This window comes from Octopus sinensis, linkage group LG12, assembly GCF_006345805.1.
Source record: "Octopus sinensis linkage group LG12, ASM634580v1, whole genome shotgun sequence".
In the NCBI taxonomy this organism is placed as follows: Eukaryota; Metazoa; Mollusca; class Cephalopoda; order Octopoda; family Octopodidae; genus Octopus; species Octopus sinensis.
The window spans coordinates 78801614-78826471 of NC_043008.1; the positions used below are offsets into that span (position 1 = coordinate 78801614).

General features: G+C 33.5%; 1 protein-coding gene across 2 annotated transcripts in view; it reads right to left on the reverse strand.

Annotated features, from left to right (window-relative positions):
* LOC115217952 (membrane metallo-endopeptidase-like 1) overlaps positions 1 to 24858 on the reverse strand; it is a 227942-nt gene that overhangs the window by 79264 nt on the left and 123820 nt on the right. For both annotated transcript variants that reach the window (XM_029787671.2, XM_036508066.1), the window contains exons 8-11: positions 15856 to 15933; positions 10869 to 11008; positions 6431 to 6524; positions 3120 to 3245 (exon numbers count right to left, since the gene is read on the reverse strand). In XM_029787671.2, coding sequence (XP_029643531.2) covers positions 3120 to 3245; positions 6431 to 6524; positions 10869 to 11008; positions 15856 to 15933 — 438 coding nt within the window. The remainder of the gene's footprint in view (positions 1 to 3119; positions 3246 to 6430; positions 6525 to 10868; positions 11009 to 15855; positions 15934 to 24858) is intronic.

The window sequence follows — 24858 nt, forward strand, 5'->3', positions numbered from 1 at the left end:
GTGTTGCGGTACAAGCAATTAAATTAACTTCAGTAGTTGACTGATATGTTATTTTTATCAGCTTTTGAGAGATGAAAGGCAAAGTTGACCTCACCATGATTTGAATTCAGGGAGTAGGAGACTGTGATTTTGTCTGATGCTCAAATTATTGTATGTATCCACCACCCTGCCATAATAATAATAGCAGCTGTTATAGTTGAAAGCAATAATATAGGATATTATTTATTGTTACTGAAAAGGGATCTTAGGATTAACTTATATCCCATTTTTATCAACATTTTGGATAATTATCTCTAGATTTACCCATATTACTGGTGAAGCCTGAAAGGTAAAAACCAGGTATTTTCAGGCCCACATGTAATGTTGTGATTAAAAAGTGCAAACTGTCTCCATAAATGATTGCTAATATATTACATACTTATAAATGTCCATCGGAATTCAAACATTTTGACTAAATTCTATGCTATTTGGAGTGCTTAGATACAAGTCTACTCTGCATTTAATCACATAGGCTGTGTAATGATTTCATTTCATCATTATCATCCTCATTTTTTTATATCCATTTATTAATGTTTGCATGGGTCAGATGAAATTTATTGAAACACATTTTTCTATGGCTGAACACTCTTCATTGTCACCAACTCTCACATGTTTCCAAGTAAGCTAAATATTTCTCCTTGGTTGGTCATGTTTTCACAAAAGTTTGGAAATTAATGACACCACTTGTATGATGGGTGATGCTCAATTACATATACAATGCAATGTCAAGACAAAGAGACAGCGAAAGACAAAGAGTGAGAATCGATGTCTAAACATCACAAAATATATCCATGGTAATAAATTTGTAACAGGTCATTAAACAGGTTGTTAAACTCCAACACATCATTACATTGCAGTAAATTCAGATATAATGAACAAGCATGTTTGTACATAATCAGCTAGCTCCTGTGGAGGGCTCTTCAATGGGCCTTCAGCCCAATAATGATGCTTCATGCATTGAGTACATACTCTTTTACTCTTTTGCTTGTTTCAATCATTTGACTGCAGCCAAGCTGGAGCACCACCTTTAGTCGAGCAAATCTACCCCAGGACTTATTCTTTGTAGGCCTAGTACTTATTCCATTGGTCTCTTTTGCTGGACTGCTAAGTTATGGGGACATAAACACACAAGCGATGTTGGGGTTCAAACACAAACACACAAACACACACACATATATATACATATACATATATATGACAGGCTTCTTTCAGTTTCCATCTACCAAATCCATTCACAAGGCTTTGTTCAGCCCGAGGCTATATTAGAAGACACTTGCCCAAGGTGCCATGCAGTGGGACTGACCCAGAACCATATGGTTGGTAAGTAAGCTACTTACCACACAGCCACTCCTGCACCTAAATTTTATTAAACTTGACCAATATTTTTCAAGCAATGAACAATTTTTGTCAAAACAATGATATCATATCTGTATTTGGAACTTATTACAAAGCTTCATGATAAACATTTTCTACCTTCCCACTGGGGGGTCAGTACAATTTTTTTTTTGTCTAACCTATTTCTTTCTCTCTCTCTTTCTGTTGATTTTTTCAATCATCACCATCTCCAGTGTCACCACCATCGCCACCACAACTGCCATACACACACCATTCAGACTTCTCACGCCACCACCATCAACACCTTTGACTTCATCACCTTCCCCTACACCACCATCACCACTGTCTTTCACATCCCTTACTATCACTGTCATACTTGACCACCTCAGCTACCACCACCACCACCACCACCACCATCTTCACAGTCACCTCTGCTTCTATCACAACTACAGCTCATACTATTACTAACACCCCATTACCATCTCAATTGTCAATCTACTACCACCACCACCTTCTCTATGCCTACACTTACTCTCACTCCAGCAAGAGGAATAGAAGAAGTGTCACTGAATAGTGAGAGAGAGGGTCAAAGTATGACACACTGACATACAGAAATTTGTTTTAGCATTTATCATCATAGATAAAAAGCAGAAAAGCATATATTCTACATATAATTTATAATTTAATTATGCTCAACAGCTATTTCATTAGCATAAACACCATTAATTCTATAATTACATAATTAGAATACATAGTTAGGTTAATCAGAACTGTTACTATTTCTAAATTAACATCATCATCATTTAACATCCTCCTTCCATGCTGGCATGGACTGGACAGTTCAACAGGAACCAATGAGCCTGTGTTGAGCTCTATCTAATACATAGTGATTTGGGACTAAGAAGAGAAACTATATACAGTAGTGGAAATCAGTTGCCCTATGTGTATGAACAGAAAGTTTAAAGACCAGCATAAAAGGAAAATGCCTATGCAGAACTATTGTGTAAATTTACAGCTACTCTACTTGAATCACAAGTTCAGGTTTATACCTATAATTATTGAGGCACTAGTATATGTAACAAACTGTCTCAGCATCAGTTTTGAGAAATTACTGTTCTCAAAACCAGAAAAGAGGAAACTACGTAAAAGTCATCACATCAATGTAAAACATTCTAAACGTTTAGTATATAAGTGCACATGCACATGTCTAGACATTCAACTATACACATGATTATATATACATAAAACAAAACATAAAGATCTGCACAGGCACAAATACCCTGTTGTTGAAATTCTAATAAAGGAGCCTTGAATTTGGGTAAGAAACTGACTCTTTTTCCACTGGCAGAAAATCTAAAGCTGAAACTGATCAATAACATACATATATACATACATAATGCCACACACACACACACACACCACACACACACACACACACACACACACACACACACACACACACACACAAATGTATGTATGGTAGGTTTCTTTCAGTTTCTCTTTCCCAATGCCATCCACAAGGCTTTGGTTGGCCTGGGGCTTTAGTAGAAGATACTTACCCAAGGTGCAACACAGTGAAACTGAACCTGAAACCATGTTTTTGAGAAACAAACTTCTTAACCTCCTGTGAGTTTACAATTATTAAGATAGCAAAACAAAATAGCTATATAAAAACTATGTAAATTTTTCTAAAACTTTATATAATAAGTTAAATGCCTATTTTATTCCTGCTCAACATTTCTTACCTTATATTTATCAGCATCAGAAAAATATCGTCTGGCATAGATTTTACTGATTACACCTGGCACTAAATTTCCAACAAACAGGACACAGCTGAGGGGTCGGTTGTCTGCACTGATTCCACTAGTTACCTTTAATAAGAAGAAATAGTTTTTCAGACAGTGAAAATAATTACAAAGATCATTAAGTTAAACCTCAACAAAAATTAATATCAACTGGCTAATACTAAAAGCACTTCTTTAAAACTATTACTTTTATTCTAAAATAAATTATCCTTTTTCCAGCATATAAGCAGTGTTTCTATATTTTCAAATATGTTAAAAAATTGTCCTGCATCTAAAGTGGCATATTATGAATGAGATACCAAGTGTTTTAGGTTGATAAGCGTGAGTCCAATCTGTACAATAATTGTTATTAATAATAAAATATTGAAAACAATCCAAACTTACAAAAAATTGCTTACAGTCCATTGGCAGTTATGTGAAGAGGTTACAGTTATCTCATCTCCCTTCCTTAATATACATAACCCACACCTGATTATTTAATTATTTAATCTTAAATTATGTAATTACTGCGTTGCCTTTAAGAACTATTTTGTTCATCTAAATGAAAAATTCTCCAAGAAAGATGAATGAAATATTAAACTTTCATCCACTTATATTTCTTTGGAAAGAACAGATAACAGTAAAACATAGAGGTGTGTGTTCATTGAACAAGAAACTTCTGTTCAAATACTTTCAAATGATGTCCCAAAGTAGAATTTTATTCTCACCAACATAACAGAGTTTTTACGAAACAAACCTCATTTGGTTTATTCAAATTTTAAAAATTATCTTTATTATATTTATTTTATGGGATTTTCTGAAAGAAAACTGTGATTGAGGACAAAGAATAAAAGGTTCTAACTCAGGATGGGGTGTAATAGCTACCTATTTTCACAAGCATTGTATACATAGGGTGATTTTAATTAAAACAATAGCTTTTATGGTGGGATGCCTTTTCCACAATTAATCATTCAACTGTGTTCTACTACAATTAATCATTTAAAGTATGGTATAGATAGTCACCAGGGAGTCATCTCATCTCATTTTCTTAGTGCACTTATTCTTGGGAGGGTTGTTGGGATAGAGTCCACAAATACACCTTCCATCAGATTCTGTCAGAAGCTACTGTCACCAATTGATTCTGCTGGATCCCCAAGCAAAATCAATCAAACTCATGGATGTTATCCAACTATTTTGCTTGTGGTCTGTCCCTGAGTTTCCTGCCAGCTGGTTTTTGCCCATAAACAATTTAGAGAAGTATTATTTTAATTTTTTTTAAATAAATATAACTATCAAAAAGTATTAAAAAGTTTAATATAAGATAAAGAGTAAAACTACTACGATCATTTCATGTCCATAACCTAATTCAAATAACAATAATTTAAATTCAATTAATAAATCGAATTATGGTTATAGTCAATCTTCAGGTTAATGATAATATTTAAATAAATAATCAAAAATATTTAAACAATATTTTTTAAGAAATAAATAAAATAATAATTTTTCTTATAAAAAACTCTATTATCAAACTAGAAACTTTAACGATTATGATTATGTCATACAATCAATTATAATGTTAAATATTAATTTTTAAGGTAAGAAACCCACAAATAATCTAATCTCTGTTATAGTCAATATCTAATTACAAAAATATTTTACAAAAAAAAAATTACTATTCATATTATTAAATATAATTTCAAGTCAAATAATTATATAATATTTGAATAATAACTAAATTATCAATGAAAATATATAAATGTAGATAAATATAAGAATTAAGATCTAAAATCATCTCTATCAATAAATATATGCACTTATAATAAAGACCTAATAAATTAATTATTCATTATTACTTATAAAGATATTAAAAGATTAAAGATGAAATAGCTAATTGAAAACAAACAATCTTAAAAGAACGCTATAACTAATTAACAATCCATATATCTCGTTGGCTAACTAATAACTTACAAAAATCGTATAGTTAAGAAACTAAAATGAAATAATAAAATACTTAATGAAATAATCAATCCGTAGTTATATAGTATCAAATAAATACTACGAATATATTTATCAATGGAAAAAATATTACTACCAATTATCAATTTAAAAAAAAAACAATATATAAGTTATAATAACAATTATAAAAAATTTAAAATAACTATCAACAAATATAGTTATTTAAGACTAAAATTTATGCTATCAATACATGTATATACATGAAACCTAACTTTAAAAAAACTCGTGTAACTGTTAACGATCTATATATCTCTTTTGCTAAGTAAAGTCTTACGAATAAACGTAAAGTTAAAATCTAATAATTATATAGAAAAAACTACGATAACTAGATCATTACATAACCATCAGTATTTATATAAAATACAATAAGACTTATTAAGATATTTAAATTTAAAAATTTTAAAATCTTAAATATAAATATATACTTAGCTTTGCGAGGTTTTGTGATGAACTATAAGTATTAATTTATAAGTATTAATAATTTAAATAATTTTATAAATTTTAAATTTGGATAATTTTAATTTTGAATTTTATATTTTATATATTTTGTATATTAATCAATTTTATTTCTCTGTATTGGTTTATGTTTTTCACTGTTTGATTTGCCTAATAGTGGTTTTATCTCTAATTTAATATATATATATATATATATACATCATATATATACATCTATATATATACATCTATATGTATACATCTATATATATACATATATATATATATATATATATATATATATATATATATAAAAGATATATATATATATATATATAAATTTTAAATTTAAAATAATAAGGGTGAAAAAATGACTATTAATCTGATTAATACGAATTGAAAACCAGTGGTGTAGCATATAAGACCATAGTGGATCTTCTTCTAGCAAAATGGATGTCCACTGTTAATGGTTCATCCATCTTATATAATAGTTTCACTTTATTAGTTTCAGTATTAAAGTGAAAGCATGTGACATTACAATAGAGAGATGTTTTTGTTTCACTTTTAACACGTAATACTGAAATAGTGGAGAAGATATGATATTGCTGTGGGCTCGCCCTAGGCAATAAGTTAAATTTTTTTGCCCATGACACTACATAGACCCTAAGTAAGGCATGTGTAAAATTTGAATGAAATTGGTTGTGTAGTTCTCAAGTTTTAGGGATTCACACACACAAACAGACACACACATACACATTCTTAGTTTTATATATAGAGATACATTTATAATAGAAATGTGAACAAAGAATAAATTTACTTACATGTTTATAGTCTTGGTACATTTTATAGAAAGGGTCTGGCATAGCATCAATTTTGGACATTACAAACCTCATCAGTACAAAGTCTATCAAGTCACTTGAAATTTTAAAAAAAGGTAGAGAATATTAAGAAGTTATTACGATACAAGATCTGAGACACAATCTTCTCCCATGGCTTTCATAATCTTTCTCATCAATGAATGCCCTATGCTGACAATTAGATCATGGCTTTCTTTTCATCTTGCAAGCACCATACAACTGTGTCACATATTCATAGCAACACATTGACCTCTCCTGCCTACATTAACAGATGCATTTAATGCCCAGCTGCTTTCTTCATTTGTCACACTTCTCTCTAACATCTAAAACTTTTGACATTTAGTATCCATATCTTGCTACCATGAAGCATTATGTCAGCTGTATGTTTCATATGGTCTTCCATAAAGAGAGGAAACTTTGTTACTAATAAAAGCATGGAGAAAGAAAGATGAGTACATATACAATAATACCTTACTTTATGAGGACCTGCTTTACAAGACCCTGGGTTTACGAATTATATTTTACAAGCACAAGATCCAAATTTTGAATGAAGAGCAAAAGTTTCTGCTATCATAACAAATGCTTCTGTGTGTTACCAAGAAATTTACAGGGAACAATAAAAAGCTTCTTCTAAGCAAAACAACTCTAGACTTGTTTTTTAAAAAGAAATCTATAAGTCTGTCTACAAGTGCTTGTGGATTGGCAATCACATCTACAAGTGATGGTGTGCATGAGTCTAGTGCAAGTGAAAGTGGTTCAGAAAATGTTGTATGGAATTAGTAATAATGGTACACCTCTTCCATGTGATGAACAGAATAACCTAGTCACTATAAGTAAAGAGAAGTATGTGAAGTACCAGAGTACATAGTAGGCAGTTGGAGATAATCGCGTCTTTACTGGTTTTATTAAATGTACTGTATACTGAAGTGGACATTATAACAATCAAGCATAATAAGGATATAACAGTGGCAATGATGATTTAAAGAACTCATGAGGAATTAATAAACTCAACAAGGATTTAAACAAATGACAAGGAATTAATAAACTCAATGTGGATAAACCAATTCATGTGGTGCTAATAGAAACTCGAAGAGGAGTAAGTAAGCTTACAAAGTTTTGTGCGAATTTTACAAAAAAGTCATAAAATGGCTTGCTTGAGCTGCAAAAACAGCAACAACAGCAATTGAAAGAATAACAACAGCAGTAGATACAACTGCAAGAGCAACAACAACAACAAATATTACAGCAACAAATGCTGCAATTACTGAAATCAACAGGAATGTCAGAATCAATGTTCTTGACAGACTCTGTCACAAACTCCATAACAGAGTTCAAATATGAACCAGACAAAGGAGTTACAGAAGATATGAGAAAATCTTCGAGAAAGATTGTAAAGATTGGGATGAGAAAGATTGTAAAGATATGTTAAAATGCCTAATTTTTACATAGAGACTAACAGCAGAAAAAGACGCAGAAGTTAGAACTAGAATTCTCACAAAGCTGGAACAAAACCAGGATGTAACCCTACAGCAAGTGTCAGGAGAATGTGAAAGGATAGTAAAATTAAGACATGTCACAGAGGAAACTGAATGTAGAGACTGTTTTCAATTAAAGCAAGGGCGAAATTGTCAGAATAAAGATAAAGTGTTTTCTAAAAACAAGAAAAATCAGGAAATAGACCCATGTTTTGCATGTGAAGGTATACACCTAAGGAAAAATTGTCCATTTAAGAAAGCAAAGTGCTTTTACTGAGGTAATATTGAACAGACAAAGATGCACTGTAGAACGATGATAAAATGTCAGAACAAAGGGAAAAGAATAAATAGTACGTCATCAGTAGAAATTAGTGATATCACCATTATAAACGAAAAAATTGGAAATATGTCGGTAAGCCGAAATTAATTAAATCAAAAAAGGTAGCACATGTTGTTACAAGAAAAAGATTATATATTTTCAGTGAATTCGTATGTAATGTAACATTTCAAGGTAAAAAAAAAGGCAAAGATATATGTATTAAAAGATTCACTTCATCTATCTGGCACAGAGTGGATGGAACTACTCAAGTTGTGGAATACACTCATAAATGTTTTGTGAGGAAATATAGTCAATTCAGTAGAAAGTTCGAATGTGGCTGAGGGACTGAAACAAAAAAATTACAATAAAACAGAGTGGAACACCTGTATGTGAGCCAAAATGAAAGGAAAAATTGCCCACGATAAAAAGTAAACATTGCTCAAAAGTAGAGGTTCCATGGTTGAGACTACACATCGTTTTCGCTGGTCCTTTAAATGGTTCTTACTACTTAGTGGTAGTTGATAGCTTCTCAAAATGGCTAGAAATTTTCAAGTGTACAAAACCAACCTCCTCAATCATGATAAAATTTTTGCACAAATTGTTTGCAAGATTTAGCATCCCAGATAAGATAGTGTCTGACAATAGAACACAGTTTGTGCCTAGTAAATTTTAAAAGTTTTGTGAAATGTTCACAGTAGAACATATAACTACTGCACCATACCATCCCAGACCTAATGGACAGGCAGAATGCTTTGTCAATACCTTCAAGAGAGCTCTAAGAAAATCAAATAAGAAAGTCATGGATGAGGTAGCTCTAGAACAATTTTTAAGAGTGCACCATGTGACACCAAATCCAAATATACCAGTAGGTAGATCATCTGTGGAGGCGATGGTGAGGAAAGTAAAATCAATCTTTGATAAATTGCTACTTGGCAAGAAAAGAAAAAAGTGTCAAGGAAGACATAGCAATATTCTTTGAAGTTGGTGAAAACGTGTATATGAGGGAAGGTGTATATAAGAATGGAAAGCAGAGTTGGGAAGATGGCGTGATTACCAAATACATAGGTAAAATGATGCATTGGGTAAAAAGTAGAAAAGGCATACAAAAGAGACAAAAGAGGGATGGTGTTTAATTTTTCAGAAAAATCATTTATCATTTCAGGTAAACTTTTAGGGGACTGTGACTTTTTTGTTTTTACTTTTACTTGATGCTCTCCAATAGTGAAGCAATTGATGCCTTTAATATTCCATTTAAACTCTTGTAGGTTGACAGGAACAACACGGGCATTAAGTGAACTCCAGAGGGTTGATGTCGTGGGGAACTAGTATTTGATATAGAAGTTAATGTGGAGAAAACAAAATTTGATGCAACAAAGGTTGAAAAAGATGGAGAGATGAGTGGGTCAGGAGTACCTGAATTGTAGAAGCATAAGATCACTCAGATCCAAGGAACAGAAGCCATTATGGTAGTGACAGAAATGACATAAAATGAGAGATAAGTCAGCCACCTGTAGACCAGAAGCTGAAGTGTGTCCATTAGTAATAGAATGTCAGTCAGCTAAGCGACTCTTCTCTAGATGCAGTCCAAGATGTCAGTGTGTAACAACAGACCATTTCAGATGTGGGCCCTACTTCAGCCTTGCAGAGTGCCAAAAACTGTTGAGAAAGACTAGTATTTAGAATGCAGTTCCAACTATGCCAAAGATGTACATTTGCAAAGAGAGATACTCAGTGATAGTAAGACTCAGAATTGAAAGTGATTGTGTGGGCTCTAGCTGAGTGTCACTCATATTTAGCACAGGTGTAGTGTAGTAGTGTTTCTTGATATGATTCGCACTTAAGTTTTTTGCTGTTAAAATAGACAAGGTTGACTGAAAAATTCCATCGAGGTTTCTGTTTATGGAGTCAATGCAGGTTTGGTATGAGATATCTGGGGGAAGAATAAAGGGTCATACCATCACATAAATGGAGTTGTTAAATGTGTTGACCAGTAGATCATTCATGTACAGAAGGAAGAGAGTGGGAGACAAAACAGTATTCTGGGGAACACCAGAGTTGACTGAATGTTGGGTAGAAAGAGCTCTGTCAGTACATTCCACAACAGTACAATCTGACAGTAAGCTACAGATCAAAGACAGGAGAAATGAACAAAAGCTTGTTGCAGACAGTTTTGATGCAAGATTTGGATGCCAGATGTAGTTGAAGGTTTCAAAACTGCAACATTGCATTCACTGAATTTCAGTGAGAGCCCACTAGTGAGTAACATAAGAGAGTAGTCCCCAGTGGATGTGGCTCTACAGAAGCCATGCTGGTGATCACTGAAGAAAGAGTGATTCAAGATATTGGAGAGTGTCTTTGTTAATGGCTGTCTCCATTACATTTGAAATTTTAGAAGTGAGAACAATAGGACAAAGGCTGAGTTATTTGGGTTGTTTTCTATGGAATGGGACACACTGAAGTATGCTTCCAAATACTGAAGTCTATCTCTATGGAGAATGAGAGATTATGTAAAGCTGTAAGTTCTAGAGTCCATAAGTGTAATAGAATGGATATGGTAGCTAATTTTCAGAAAAAATATTAAAAAATATTCTGAAATGATTTATCTTACTGTTCTTCTGTATTTTTAAACACTTCTAACAGATTTTTTATGTATTCTGGTGATTCAACAACCACAACTTCATCATCTCTGATGGTGACATTCTTTCCAGTGAGATTTAAAGCTGCTTGAAAAATTTTCCGCCAAGAAAGCTACAAAAAAAAAATGGTAAGAAAGAGAGAAATTGTAATTAAAATTTTTTTTAATTATTTAACTAAAATATTATAAAAAGAAAGTTAGAAAAAAAACTGACCCAAGTACTTGACTATTAGTTTATTTTATCAATCCCAGAGGGATGAAGGTTAAGTTGTTATTGGCAGGATTTTAATTCAGAACTTAAGGGGCCAAAATTACATGCCACCAAACATCTTGTCTGGCATTCTATCAATTCTGTCAATACATATAATATGAGCCAACAACAAATTTTCTATATAGGTTTTTGATTTGCTAGGAATAGCACTCTCTAGCATCTTACACTCTTAAAAAAAAACACATCATATAGTTCTAGAAAACCATCAGAATAAAGGATGCTTATGGTTGGAATGCTTTTGGTCTGTTAGGTCATGGTTATCATGACAATCAATACATGAAAAGTTTGTTGAAGGAGGTATGTAGTAATAAAAGTAGTTTTATTCTTATTGTTGTATTTTGGGATGGTAATTTTTTTTTTCCCAAATAAACACACACACACTATATATTTGTTCTTCACTCATTTATTAATGTTCTTATTTTAACTGATGTCCATTATCCGGAAATCTTTTGTCATACATCTGTGACCTCTTCAGCAACACTTCCCATCTTCATGTGAGCTCTTGCTTCACTTAATCTATTCTGTTCTATGATGTGTATCCTCATATGCACATGTGTTTGCATCTGTATTCGTGTATGTGTGTGTGTACATGTGTGTGTATACATGTATGTGTGTGTGTGTGTGCATGTGTGCTTGCATGTGCATATGCATGTCTATGTGTTTCACATATGTGCTTATGTGTATATATGGGCTTATGCCCTTTATATTGTTGTCATTGTTATTGTTATTGTTCTTAGTAGCTCTATGACCCTCCTCTCACCCCCATTATCACTGCTGCTGCCCTTCACCCCATTGGTACCATTCATGTATTTCCCTATGTTTGTGTGTTCACCCACACTGCTGCATCGTGGTAGTTGTTGTTAGTTGCATTGTTGAAGTTGTTGTGATTGTTTGTGAAGTTATTGTATGTGTGTTTGTGTATGTATATGGATTTGCTTATTATGTTGTTCATAGCCATGCCCTTCATACAGTATTTTTTTTGTTTACCTATTTAGCTCTATTTCTTATATTTATCATAGATATTTGCATATTTGTTTATTGTGTGTATTACACTGTTTTTATCTTTTTTTCCTCCCTTCTGTCTTTAGTCATTGTGTTGTATGGTGTGGTGGTGGTGGTGGTGGATGTTATTGTTCCATTCATGTTTTCTATAGAGGCTCACTCTGTCTATTGCTATGTGCATAACCTCTGTAATCTGACTGAGTGTCATGTCAGTTCTATGTGTTGCTAATGCCTTAACCTCTGTGTTATTAACTGAGCCTCTATGTTCTCCTTGAGCATGTTGGTAGAGCACTGATAAGCCTTTATCCTCTTTGAGCTCCCACCAGTGTTTGTCTATACACTCCCCTATGCAGCGTGCTGTCTCGCCAATGTAAGTAGTTGTCTTGTTTCTGCACCATCCTTCAGTACACTACAAGCTATGCACTACATTCCTAACCTTACAGTTAACCCATGGGTTCATCCTACATACTATACAATTGTTCTCAGTACATGGAGACCTACTGAAGGGAAAAGTTCTACAGATCAGGGATTTTATAGGGGCACCAAACCTTTCTGCTACTTTAATCCATAGATTAGCCTTATCTAACGCTTTTCTAAAAAGGTATGCTAGTTCACTGCCAGGAGCAGCACTGATAATCATGACACTCTGGTATTTTTTGTTGTCATACCATGAGTTGGCCTTATCTATCTTTTTTCTGGTTCTTTCTGTGCTGTTCTAGGATTTATGACAACAGCAACAATGACAACAACAACAACTGCTATGATGGCAGCAGCATGGGGAAAAGACACAAACACAGAGCGATATAGGATCGGCACCAAAAGGCAAGGTCAAGGGCAGCACCAGTAATGGGGGAGGGGGCAGAGATTATGGGAGGGCCATAGAGCTACTAAGTACAATGACAATAGCGATGACAACAATATAACGGGCATAAGCACACATATGCACATAAGCACACGTGCAAAACACATAGACATGCTTATGCACATGCACGTGCAGTCATGCACACATACAAATAGAGACACAAACTCATGTGCATATAAGTATACACATCATAGAAGAACAGAATAGACTGAATGGAGCAGGAACACACACAAGGAAGGAAAGTGTTGCTGAAGAGGTCACAGATGTGTGATGAAAGATTTCCAGATAATGGACATAAGTTAGAATAAGAACAGTAATAAATGAGTGAAAAACAAATATATAGTACACGTGTTTATTTGGCAAAAAAAATGACCTCAAAACACAAAACTATCTGTTTCAACACATGGTTTCACATCAGGAATCTTACAACACAAATTCATAAACGTTTTATTCTTTTACTTGTTTCAGTCATTTGACTGCTGCCATACTGGATCACCACCTTAAAGGGTTTTTTTAGTCGAAGAAATCGACCCCTGGACTTATTCTTTGTGAGCCTAGTACTTATTCTATCAGTCTCTTTTTGTCAAACTGCTAAGATGCAGGGATGTAAACACACCAACATTGGATGTCAAGCAATGGTGGGGAAACAAACACAAACATATGTATGACAGGCTTCTTTCAGTTTCTGCCCATTAAATCCACTCACAAGGCTTTGGATGGCCCAAGGCTATAGTAAAAGACACCTTACCCAAGGTGCCATGCAGTGGGATTGAACCCGGAATTATGTGGTTGGAAAGCAAGCCTCTTACCACACAGCTACACACCTATAGTTTTGAATAAGTTTCTTTTCTTCTGCTTGCAAATATTTCTTAACACACAAAAAAATAATTTTTAAAGAATTTCTACTTTATTATTTAATCATTTACTTTATGGACATTTTCTTTTTAATACTTTTATTTGCTTATTCTATAAGCATTTTGTCTCTTCTAAGATTCTTCAGTTAGGCTCCTACTGGCTTACAGCTCTTGCCTTCCATATACATCGCTAAATTTTCTACACCAATGAATTGTAGTCCTCATCAACCTCCTCAAACATCATACAACTGAAATTACATTGAAGGCCTTGGTGTATTGATTAACATGTACAGAGCTGCCTTCTTTCTGATTTCATTGATCATAAGCTTCACCTTTAGCAAGTGATGATCACTGCATGTGTTAAAAGGTGCAATCATCAAGAGATTTTGCAGTATGCATCATTATCTGATTACATTAATCAGGATGTAGTGAATTATATTTTGTACTGAGCATGTGGGGCTATCCAGATCCATCTCTTTCCTGAATAGGCTGTTCCCAACATAAAGTCTTCTTGCCTCTGCCAGAATTTATAGAATGAGTGAATAAATACCAGCTTCACTTTTGTTGATAACAAAAAAGACCGTTGAGAGCATCAAGATGAATGTGGTACTGAAATCAATGAAAATGCAAGGTATTGGGGCACATTACACCGAACTATTCAGGGAAGCAAACTCCATCTGCACCACAAATATAGCTCAGCTATTAGCACCAGTAAGAGTTCCAATTGGGAAGGATATTAAAAAAAGTAGTTAACATCTCTCAAAAGTTCTTCACCACATGTCTAAAATGGTCATCAGAGACATTGACTGGACAGGTGACATGAATATCAATGGCAAGCTACTAACACACCTCTAATTCGCAGATGACATCGTACCCACAGATCAAGTGTAAACTATGCTAACCACAGATCAAGTGTAAACCATGCTAACAGGGTTGAATACCCATATCCCAGAAGTAGGCATTAAAATGAACCACATGAATACATGGTATCTCAAACAAAGCACAAGGCCAAGGAGAGGTGGAAAGTAATGAAACTGGGGAGGTAAAGGAGTACACCTACACAGTGAATATGCACCAAGATATGGACACTGAAATCTCAGAGAGTATAAGAGTAGGATGGAAAGCCTTGACCTCAAAACTAGATGAGACCAAACCTGTTAGACTCTTCAATAACTTCATCCTACTCGTGATCTTATATGCAAATGAAATTTGGGCTATTACAAAGAGGGAAAAATATTGATGGGCTATAACAAAGAGCCAGTGAAAGATCTACGCTCAGAATATTATTACAAGAGCATACTCAAAATGAGATCATTTGAGAATGGAACAAAGTGAATGATTTGATCGCAGAATACTGAAAACACAAGTTCCACTGGGTTGAACATGTTGCAAGGTCCACAGACAACAAGTGGGCCTGTGCAGTTGCTGAGCGATGTCAAAAAGATTGGAAAAAGCCACCTGGAAGGCCTCTATGATGATGAGAAGATGATTTAGTTAAACAATATGGGCCAAGAGGGAAAAGAAAGAATTGGAAATGCATTGTGACCAGTGATGTCTAACAACATCTGACAGTCTGGTCGATATAGTGAATCAGTGAATTTTATTTGCATGTGATCTTGGTAGAAGGTTAATTTTCTTCCAGTATGCAAAAATAGCATTACTACTGTACTAGTCTTAGCCTGTCCTCTGCACTTGTTTGCTTTTGTTGTAAAGTAGACAAAATATGTTAAGTATACACCAGCTGACTGCATAGAAAAAAAAACTATTGCACTATATGAATGTGCACTTCTGTTTCATTTGTCGTGTTTCAAGCAATGTTTTTCACTTGTGCTTCTTTGTTTATTAATAGCCTGCCTTGTTCAGTCTTCATGAATCTTTCTGGAATATATTAGCAACATGTAAACACTAGATACACACCAATCTTTGTTATTCTCAAATATTTGTGTACAGAGAGTGAAAACCTTTTAATACCTGAGAATATTCTTCAAGTTCACTTATTGGTATTGGGTTATATTTCTGCTGTACATCTGTTGGAACACTTGGAGTGATCTAAGCACAGAAATAATTGTAAATCAAATTTCATAATTAGTAAATGATCTTTGTGAGAAAATAATGAAAAGTAAATAATGTAAAGTATTACTGTGCATTACTAAGAAAAAGAAAATTGTCATATAGAAGAACCCTGTCATCCTGAATTCTTCTTAAAACACATCTCTATAACTCAATAATTTTAATTATTAAACAATTCAAGTCTCTTCTCAAACATTTGTTGTGTTGTAGGGGCCTTACTAAGTTTTGAACCATAGCTCTTAGATTTTACCAATCCAGAACCTTAACTTGCTAACCTAGTACTAATGTAACTTCATAAAAGGAAAAAAAATGTTGTCATCAAAGATATTAATACTTATGTAAATATGCCATGCTGGGTGACACTGCAAACTTCAAAGGAAGTGTGCCAAAGATTGTAGAAAGTGGCTTACAACTATAAAAACTGACAAATTCAACCTCAGGCTGGAGCCACAAGCTGCCTAAGGGAATCTATGTCCTTACCTCAGTACATTACTCTTTCCTTGTCTTTCACTTTTCTAATGTTTATGTCATACTTGACAAAAAGCTCAAACCTTAATTTGTAGTGTCAAATAATGCACATTTATTATATGTAGTGATTTAAATTCCTTGCACTACTTTATAATCTTACTATCAAGTTGTAGCACAGAAGATTCATAATAGTTTTGTTTGTTCCATTGATTTATTGGATGTGCACATGTAAATATAAATGATGCAGATTAATAAAGTATTTATTAATCTGCAATTTTAGTGTTGTCATGTTCTTCACAGGCAACCTACCTAGTGTGCTAAGTTGATAACCTGATATGTCTAAATTCACAAACTACTAAGCTGCTGAGCTGACATTTTTCATAAACCTGAAATGAAAATCTGATGAAGAAAAGAAGAAAAAAAAAGAACTTTTGCAAATGATAATACTACAATGCCAACTTGACCCAACAACTACAATGGCTACCTGTATGCAACTAACAGATTTAGTGATTTGACATTTCCACATCAAGATTTGAAACTCAGCAAACCAGAACTGACCGAAGTAATACCTGCAAGCCACTGATATAATATTGTACTCGATTCCTTTTCCATTCAGTTGAATATATAGTCACAGTAAATGATTGCTTTTGACAGCCATTTTTAGTAGTCAGTTTTCAGCATTTTCCTAGGACAGTGGTAAAATAATATTGTTTCAGACTAACTTAGCAAATATATACAGGGTGTTTGGACAAAATTTGATGAATTTTATAACTCCCTTTTTAAGGAACAGCTTGATGTATTGGTGAACAGTCAAGGTACTGGTGAGCATAAAGGTTAAAATTGTAGTTGAGAAAAGGTTAGCTGATATGGAAGACTGGAAGCCATCTGAATATTGGAAAAGTGTTACCTGCATCATGGTGATTTGCACCAAGTATCAAAATGCCCACATTATTGACTGTTGCTTAATGCTCTGTGAAAGCTGTTAAGGCTGTAATACATAACATAAACAGCTGTAATTGAGACTGCAGGTCCATGGCCAGCAAGAAAGGACACAGCAGGTGTTCTGACTATGTCCATTCACTGGAATTCATTCCCAGAACTTTGAACAGAGCCTCAGGCTCAATTCAGGTTGTTATGTGAAGTTGCTGGAAACTGTGGTCAATCCCTATCTGAAGAGGGTTGTAACTGGAAGACCATATACATGGCTGCATTGTTATTATTATTATTTTATAGTAGACTTAAATAAATCTAATCCTTGTACCCCTATTAATTCATACTCAGCTTATATAAGGCAATACTGGTATCTTGGCAACTTAAAATAGTTCAATTTAATTAAACCTGTATATAGTTGACATGTTCTTTAACCTCAGTTGCTCCCTCATTAAATACTGGTTAAATCCAATTTGATCAATCTCCATAGAAACCATATAATAAGTTAATATTTAGATAAGTAATAAGTAAATAAATATTAAACTATTTCTTTGAAATTTTCTTTTCCTCCCTCTATTGTGGTAAAAACTTGGTATATACTCAAAATATTCAAAGAAGTTTTATCTTTTTGTTAAAATTTCATTCTTAATAATCTTCTTGATTACCCTGAATTTTAACTTTATACAATAAGACAATATTGTTTGAAATGATCTTTAGAAATTACTTGATTTATCTCTTTCTTAAATGGCTCTACCCTCCTGATCTTAGTATTTATAAGGGCCTTTATGTAAATAACCCTTCTAAACAAGTACCACTAAGAAGCTATAAATATCATGTAGGGAGTAACAATAATAACTTCTTAAACCTACAATGTAACCCTTAGTTTTTTTTAAAAAATGAATAGTGCAAAATATGATTGTTCCATAACTTAAATATTCCTTTAGCTGATACTAGACATCAGTCTTTTATTGATATTAGCTAAATAAAGTAAATATATAATTTTTTAGTCTAAGATATATTTTGAATTATACTTTTTCTAAAAATCTTCTCTATTGGTGTTAATAAGCTACATATACTTTACCATAGTATTAGTAATTAAACTATTTTATTTCTTTTTCTCTGGTGTTCTGCCCTACTTGATTATTTTATTTTATTTCTTTATTATTTTATAATTAGCCTTTATTTATCTATAAAATTAATCTAATTTTTGTATCTCTATAAATTCATACTTAGCTTATATAAAACTATACTGGTATATTCACTACTTATAAAAAAACCACTTAGATTATAATTTTATTAATATATAATTAGCATGTTCCTTTACCTCAATACTCCTTTATTAATACCAGTATATACCAATTAATCAATATTCACAGATACTATCTGATGAGTTAGTATTTAAGTGTACAATATGTATAAATATTAAACTATTTCTGGATAATTTCTTTTCCTCCCTCTATTGTGGTAAAAGTATTCATAAATTTCTATCTTTTTGTTATAATATTCTTCTTAATAATCCTCTGAATAATCCTAAACTTTAACTGTATACTTTAACTGTAACTAAGCTTTAACTGTATATTTCACAATATAGCAACATTATCAATGGTCTTTCGTTATCAATGGTCTGCTAGTGGGTGACCCCCTTAATTGTCAGCTAACATCTTGTTTTATGTTTTCTTTTACCAAACCTCATGATATTGTTTCTAAAAAATTTCGATTTTTATGACTATACCAACTTTGATGTTTACTGCTCCCTCAGCTCTACCCCTAACAAATACTGCCCTCTGTTCTCTCAGCCTTAAGTATACAAGGGTTTTGATATGCTAGTCTATAAATTAAAACTGACCCCATAAAAACAAAAATATCAGTGACAGGCAGAGTCTGTAACAATGTATATCTTCTTCAAAAGCTTAGTAACTTCTATACTGGAGTAAGAACAGCATGTTCTTTGTCTATCTCCTTAACTTCTCAGAGATTTTAGGAATAATTATACTAATGTGTCCATTTGTTCTAATTTAATTAATGCAGCTGAAGATTGGTCTGCATTTTAAATTGATGTAATGATTGCATTGTTCAATTAAATGGAGTTGCATGAAACGATCATACTGCATTACCTCTAGATATCCTTGTTGCTTATTTTGATTTTAATCACCTTACTTTGAAATTGTATGGATAATACTGTACTAAATTCTGGTGCCTCAACTTAAGTACCATATTCATCTAAATTAAAATTTTTGCTGAACTCATCTACCATACCCAAAGTATATATATATATATATATATATATATATATATATATATATATATATATATATATATGTGTGTGTGTGTGTGTGTATGTGTGTGTGTGTGACCTCGTGAGTACCGCTGGCGATTTTTTTCCTCTGTCTTCCCTTCTCGGGATCTTTCCTTCTCCTATGTTTCCGACGAAGAACTCCGCTCGAAACGTTAAACCCTCCTCCTTCCCTTCTTTCCTGAGCATCCAATAATACTTTATTTGTTCCACGTCCTCGCGTTGTTGTGTTTTTTGTTTTTTTGTGTTTTCTTGTTTAGATTAACTTTATATATATATATATATATATATATATACCATAATCTTCCAATACTGAAACACGTGTAGTTCCTTCATAATGATGATTTTAACTGAAGTAGGAGATAATTAAGGAAGTATATTTTATACCTTGCTGGTATACTGGTTTTATCCTTAGAGTACTATTTCTTGATGTGCATATAGATACCATGAGATTACATCCAGATATACTTGTTATGTTATCTTTTGCATAATCTGAAATAGAATACCCACATATTTATTAATCCCTAAAACTGAATTATTGTTAATTATTGTTATATATTTTGTATATTTCTAGATAAATATATATAAATATTTTATAATCGAGACCCCACTGCATGATATGCAGATGCATGTAATGCTAAAGGGTTGTACCTAATTGATTTGGAAATTCGTTTTGCCACAATATTCAAATATTTATGTGCATATATACAATATAAGAGAACAAAGTGTATTCCACACACTCAAGACTCCTTAGTGTTAGTAGGATTGGTTGGGTTTTTATTATAGTCTAAAATATAGAGTTCAATATTGGAGCTGTGCATACGTTGGACGCTTGTGTATTCAGAGTTGTTACAGTGTAAGTTTTGCTAACAGAGAAAAAGTTTGCGTCTATTAGAGACTGTTATGATAGATTCAAAGTTGGGCGAGGAGGAGTAGATCTAATAAACATAGAATAATATTTTTGTTGACAAGGGGAGTCTTGACCACCATCTAGCACTCCTTTTTTCATTTTTTCTTCCTCTTTCTTTCTTTCTTCCCCTATTCCTTTTGACAAATACCATTCTCCTCCTAACATATGTAAAAACTAACACTTCCTTTTTCCAAGCTGAGGTTCGAAACCGAATCTAAGGATTCTCACTCATCTGATCCACCACTGGCCCAACAGGTGCAAAAGAAATTTCTTAGTCCTATCAAAAAATGATGGATAGTTTTTCCCTTTGACCTACGACCTCAGCCATGTCATTTAAGGTTCAAGTGGACAGGAGGCAACCTACATAGGTTGGAATTGCTCCTGTGATATGCCAGTCCTTCTAACTGTCATGACTATTATAAATGCAGTCAGACATATGACAGAAGCAGATAGCCAGAGGCGAGAGAGCCATCACAAAGCAAAATGTCAACCGTTAAGCAGCCAACAGAGGACCACATATTCAGCATGAATGACCCAGCACAGTAGCAGACGCAGAACATAAACAGACACCACTGAATGACCAACGCACACATAGACACAAAACATCCCTGGTTCTACCTAATCATATCGATACAGTATTTACCCTGTTATTTTCTTCTGCACCAACTCGAAATTGGTAATGTCATGTAGCGGATTTCCTTGTGTATAGAACACATATATGCAAGTGTCATTTAAATAAATTATTTAAACCATAATCTGATGCTTTCCCATTGTTTTACTTTGATGTCATCTACATACCTATTTCATCTGCTACCTCAGCATCTTTTGCTATACCTATCCCAGTACACATACATATCTATTCTCTTCTCTCTATCTACTTACTCCTACCAGTACATTCTCAAAATTTCATTTGCACCACAAGACCCCTTTGAATGAATAGCACATAGAACTTATGTTTCCACATTATCCACTTATAATAACAAAATATGAACTCCTATCGGAATCTACATACCATGGACAAGAAACATTTCTACCCATTCTACACAACACTTTCCTTGGATAATGGCGCTGCACCTATAACATTCTACATATATTTCTATTTTTATTCTCTTATTTCCCTTTATACTTCCTATATCCATCCTTTTCCAAAATAACTCCTTATATTGTACTCTACTATTTCCCTTTAGTTAACTCTTATATCATCTCTGATGAAGGGATATCCCTAATATCCCAGAAATAGCTGTAAGATTACTTTTCTCTTTATAAATGTCCTATAAATTACACGCAGCCTTGGCTCTGTTGTCTCATTTTATTTAACATATAATATACATGTTCACACAAGACCTGCATTAGACTCCTCACTCATATTATTATCGAACTGAGAGTCTAATTACAGTCCTCTCGTAGCACTTACATAGCCTTATCTGCCATCTTGGGTCTTCTGGATACCAATACCTCTCATGTGTATATCATCATCATCATTTAGCATCCGCTTTCCATGCTAGCATGGGTTGGACGTTTTGACAGAGGACTGGCAAACCAGATGGCTGCACTAGGCTCCAATCTGATCTGGCAGAATTTCTACAGCTTGGATGCCCTTCCTAACGCCCAACCACTCTGAGAGTGTAGTGGGTGCTTTTATGTGCCACTGGCATAAGGGCTGGTCAGGCGGTACTGGCAACAGCTACGTTCAAATAGTGTTTTTTACATGCCACCTGCACAGGAGCCAGTCCAGCGGCACTGGCAACGACCTTGCTCCAATGTTTTTTTCATGTGCCACCGGTACAGAAGCCAGTCAGCTGCTCTGACAATGATCATGCTCAGATGGTGCTCTTAGCGCTCCACTGGCACATGTACCAGTCATCGAATTTGATTTGATTTCAATTTCACTTGCCTCAACAAGTATTCGCAAGCAGAGTTTAGTGCCCAATGAAGGAAAGACACACATAAGTGGGCTGGTTACAACCCTGGCATAGGCCACGGGTTATGGTGTCACTTGGCTTGCCGGGTCTTCTCATGCAATGCATATTTCCAAAGGTCTCGGTCACTAGTCATATATACATGCATATATATATATATGTATATATATAAAATTTATATAAACAGCAGTTTACAATGCTTCACTAAAAAGAATTACAAATGTCACTAAATGTGACTAGGGTGTTAGGAAACATCTACATTGCTAGAAATAAGAGCTAAACTGCTCTATTACTATAGATAATACACATGAATCAAAACATATACACTAACAGGGACCACACATATACACTCACCCACATATATATTGTTTAATGCTGCAGGGAATTGTCTGTGAACTCATAACAGAAAAACTGTAGACAGGGACCTTCACTGCGGGCTAGCTATCAATCTGTTATGTAGAGGTGGGACTTCTGGTCAAGCGGTAAATAAGACTCTGGGTTTAAATGACCAGTCATACTCTCCCTAAAAGTATAAATGATTGAAGTGGAATAAACAATATTTCAACACACTCTTGTTTCTGATTGTTTTATGTATAGCTTAACAAAACTATAATATATATAGTTATGAGCTATTAATAGTTTCATACATTGGAAATGTTTTCTAAGCAGGTTTTAGTAACATGCCTAGTGTTTCAAGCAATGTTCAGGCTCTAAGCATATGGCCTATACAAAATTTTTAATTAATTATCATTTAGGTTGGCAATACTAAGAGTTTATATGGACAATATTAGTGTAACAAATAGTTTGCCTTTATACTCTATAAGCGATTTATACCCCCACCCAATTGTCGTTGATAATTTCTTTACCTTCAGTCCTGAACTTCTTAGTTTCTACCATTTGTTACCTATTTCCTAGGTGATTCATATATCAGCTCACTCAGGACTTCAACCAATTATTATCCTTGGTGTGTAAACACTTCACATATGGAATACTGTATTATATATCTAGGAGAAGGTTACCTACTTATAAATCTACATATTGATTTACATAATTAAAAATTCTGATTTCATTGTTGGTGAAAGTAATCTACCAACATCTCCATTCTTACAAATAAATTCAGTGTGTCTTATATTTTAAAATTATTTTTGATTTAGCAACCCTTAATGTAAACATCCTTCATGGAACTTAAGGATAAAATATATTCTGACCTAGTTTACTACCAGGTATTTTGATTCAATATGAGAGAATCTCTCATGTGTTTTTTTTTTTTGGGGTGCACCTTTATTTCTATATGAGAGAATCTCTCATACATTCTTTTTCTTTTTTTGTGCACCTAAGAAATCCATTTATTACTTGTCTCTTGTATCTACTTCACTGTAGTATGTCTTGACAGAGCTCTTCCCTATTTACATTCTTTGAACTCTTGTATTTTTAAAGTTTTGTGTGTGTCTCAGAAACTCTCCTCCTTTCAGTACATAAATTACATAATTGCTCTTACTGCTAGTAATACATATATCTATGTAGATGTTACCTTCCTTAACACCTTTTTAATTTTCCACATACAACTGTTATTCATTCAATTGTGTCTATGAGACCTTAAAAACATTCTTTACTGAGGTTATGATAACCTCATTACTTTCAACACTACAAAGAAATGCTTACTACTTGCTTCAATATATATCATTAAGGATGACATTTCCTAAGAATCACAGGAATAAAACATTAACAAAAGTGTATACTAAAGACAGATTTCTCTCAAGTGAGCCTTATTCAGTTGCTGACAATCTACAAAGCCTAACTTTAATCTATTGCTGGTGTAATTCTCACATATATGAGATGTTGTAACTACTATACATAGAAACATTCTAGACTATATAACAAATGGCTGATGAACAAAAATGCAGCATACTGTAGTATGAAAAGTTTACATGCAATGTTCTTTCTCTTTCTTCTAATGCAACTTCAGCATCTGCAGTAAATGACAGCCCCTAAATCCCACATTAAATATTCTGTTCAGTTCTCCTATACCAAGAACTATGGCTCTTTCAATCTTCCTTTCAATCTCTGTTTTCCCAACAGGTATTATCTGGAAAATGTTCTTGCTAAACATCAACTACATTGTTCTGACCAGTCCAGCACAACCTACAAACTCCATGTGCTCTACTCATTCCAAATTAAGTAAATAATTAAAAAAGAGAAATATCAACTTATGTTTACATGTAAGGTGGACATACTGGTCAAAACATGCAATATCAATAAATAATGCTTTTAACCAAAGACACAACAACTGAGACAATCTTATCCTTTTCCGCACCCAGGACTACATTTTCCACTAAGTTCATCCATTTTTTTTAAATATAGGGTATTTGAGGGAGATTTGGCTG